The sequence below is a fragment of the Aptenodytes forsteri genome, unplaced genomic scaffold (genome assembly GCF_000699145.1).
Source record: "Aptenodytes forsteri isolate BGI_AS27 unplaced genomic scaffold, ASM69914v1 Scaffold249, whole genome shotgun sequence".
Taxonomy (NCBI): Eukaryota; Metazoa; Chordata; class Aves; order Sphenisciformes; family Spheniscidae; genus Aptenodytes; species Aptenodytes forsteri.
The window spans coordinates 2,942,324-2,943,773 of NW_008796188.1; the positions used below are offsets into that span (position 1 = coordinate 2,942,324).

At 70.2% G+C, this 1,450-nt stretch overlaps 1 protein-coding gene across 1 annotated transcript in view; it reads left to right on the forward strand.

The window, feature by feature from the left end:
* SLC4A1 (solute carrier family 4 member 1 (Diego blood group)) overlaps positions 1–1,450 on the forward strand; it is a 41,771-nt gene that overhangs the window by 2,101 nt on the left and 38,220 nt on the right. The window contains exons 3-5 of the mRNA XM_019474276.1: positions 563–636; positions 838–1,015; positions 1,092–1,227. Coding sequence (XP_019329821.1) covers positions 563–636; positions 838–1,015; positions 1,092–1,227 — 388 coding nt within the window. The remainder of the gene's footprint in view (positions 1–562; positions 637–837; positions 1,016–1,091; positions 1,228–1,450) is intronic.

Genomic DNA, 1,450 nt, shown 5'->3' on the forward strand with positions numbered 1-1,450 from the left:
GCAGGGGGGGCCGTAGGTAGGAGGGGGACGGGGACGCCTCGAGCTCCTGGGGTCTGGCTGGCCGGGGATGTGCTGTCCCCGTCCCAGTCCAAGGGACAGTGCTCGGTGCTGGGGTCAGGGTTGTGCCGGTGGCGGGGCGGTGGGCCAGAGCGTGGCCACGAGCCCTGCCCTCACCCCGGCCGGGGTGATGACCCCAGGCCGTCACCCTGCCCCGGGAGCCGGGCTGCAGGGATGCAAGGGGCTGGAGGTGGGCAACGGCAGGCCGGGGGGTGATGGAGGGACACATCCAGCAAACCCCAGCTGGGTTTAAGGGTGGGGGGCTGTAGAGGTGGGGGACACATCCAGCAAACCCCAGCTGGGTCTGGGATGGGCCAATGGGTGGGGGACACGTCCAGCGAGTCCCAACCAGGTCTGGGATGGGGGTGATGGAGCAGGGGACACATCCAGGCAACCCCAACCGGTCTGGGGTGGGGGTGATGGGGGGAGACACCTCCAACAGACCCCAGGGGGGGTCTGGGCCAGGGCAGGGGCCAGCTGACGCAGCGGGTGGCTCTGCTCGCAGCTCCGTCGGGGACCGATGTGGACCTGGAGGCGGCAGGGAGCAGGAGGCCTGTGTCCCGGCGGGACACCCATGAGGTGGGTGCTGCCCAGGGGACCCCTATTCCCTCCCCATTCCTGGGGGCAGGCAGACTGTGGCCACCTGGGGACCACCCCACACCAGCCCCTGGGGACACCAGGGCACAGGGGTGCTGGCACGGGCAGCCGCAGCCCCGGGGCTCCTGGGGGTCGTCCCCGGTACGGCTGGGGGGACCCTGACACCCCCGGCTCCGGCTGCAGGGCTACGTGGAGCTGCACGAGCTGGTCATGGACAGCACGAAGGAGCTGTGCTGGATGGAGGCCGGCCACTGGCTCCAGCTAGAGGAGGACTTCAAGGAAGCCGGGCACTGGGGCCAGCCCCATCTCTCCTTCCTGACCTACCGCAGCCTCCTGGAGATCCGCCGGGCTTTGGCCAAAGGTGGGGACACCGGCTGGGGCCGGGATGGCAGCGGGGACCCCAAGCCAGCTGGCCGGTGACGGTGCTGTCCCTGCAGGCGCCGTGCTCCTCGACGTGGCGGCCACCTCGCTGGCGGCCATCGCCCACATCCTCATCGACCAGATGATCTACGAGGGGCAGATCAAGCCGCAGGACCGGGAGGACATCCTGAGGACGCTGCTGCTGCAGCACAAGTACGGCCGGGGCTGATGGCCCCGCGGGGGGGCGCCCCGGTGTCCGGGCTGGATCCGACCCCAGCGAGTCCCGCTGGAGCCTGGCATGGGGTGGAAAAGCCTCTCTGTGTTTTGGCTTTGCCTCCCAGCCCAGTTTGGGGGTCCTCGTGCACCCCTGGGGCTGGGGTTGTCTTATGGGGGGTTTGGGGGGGTCAGTGGCGCTGGCCTGTCTGACGCTGTCCCC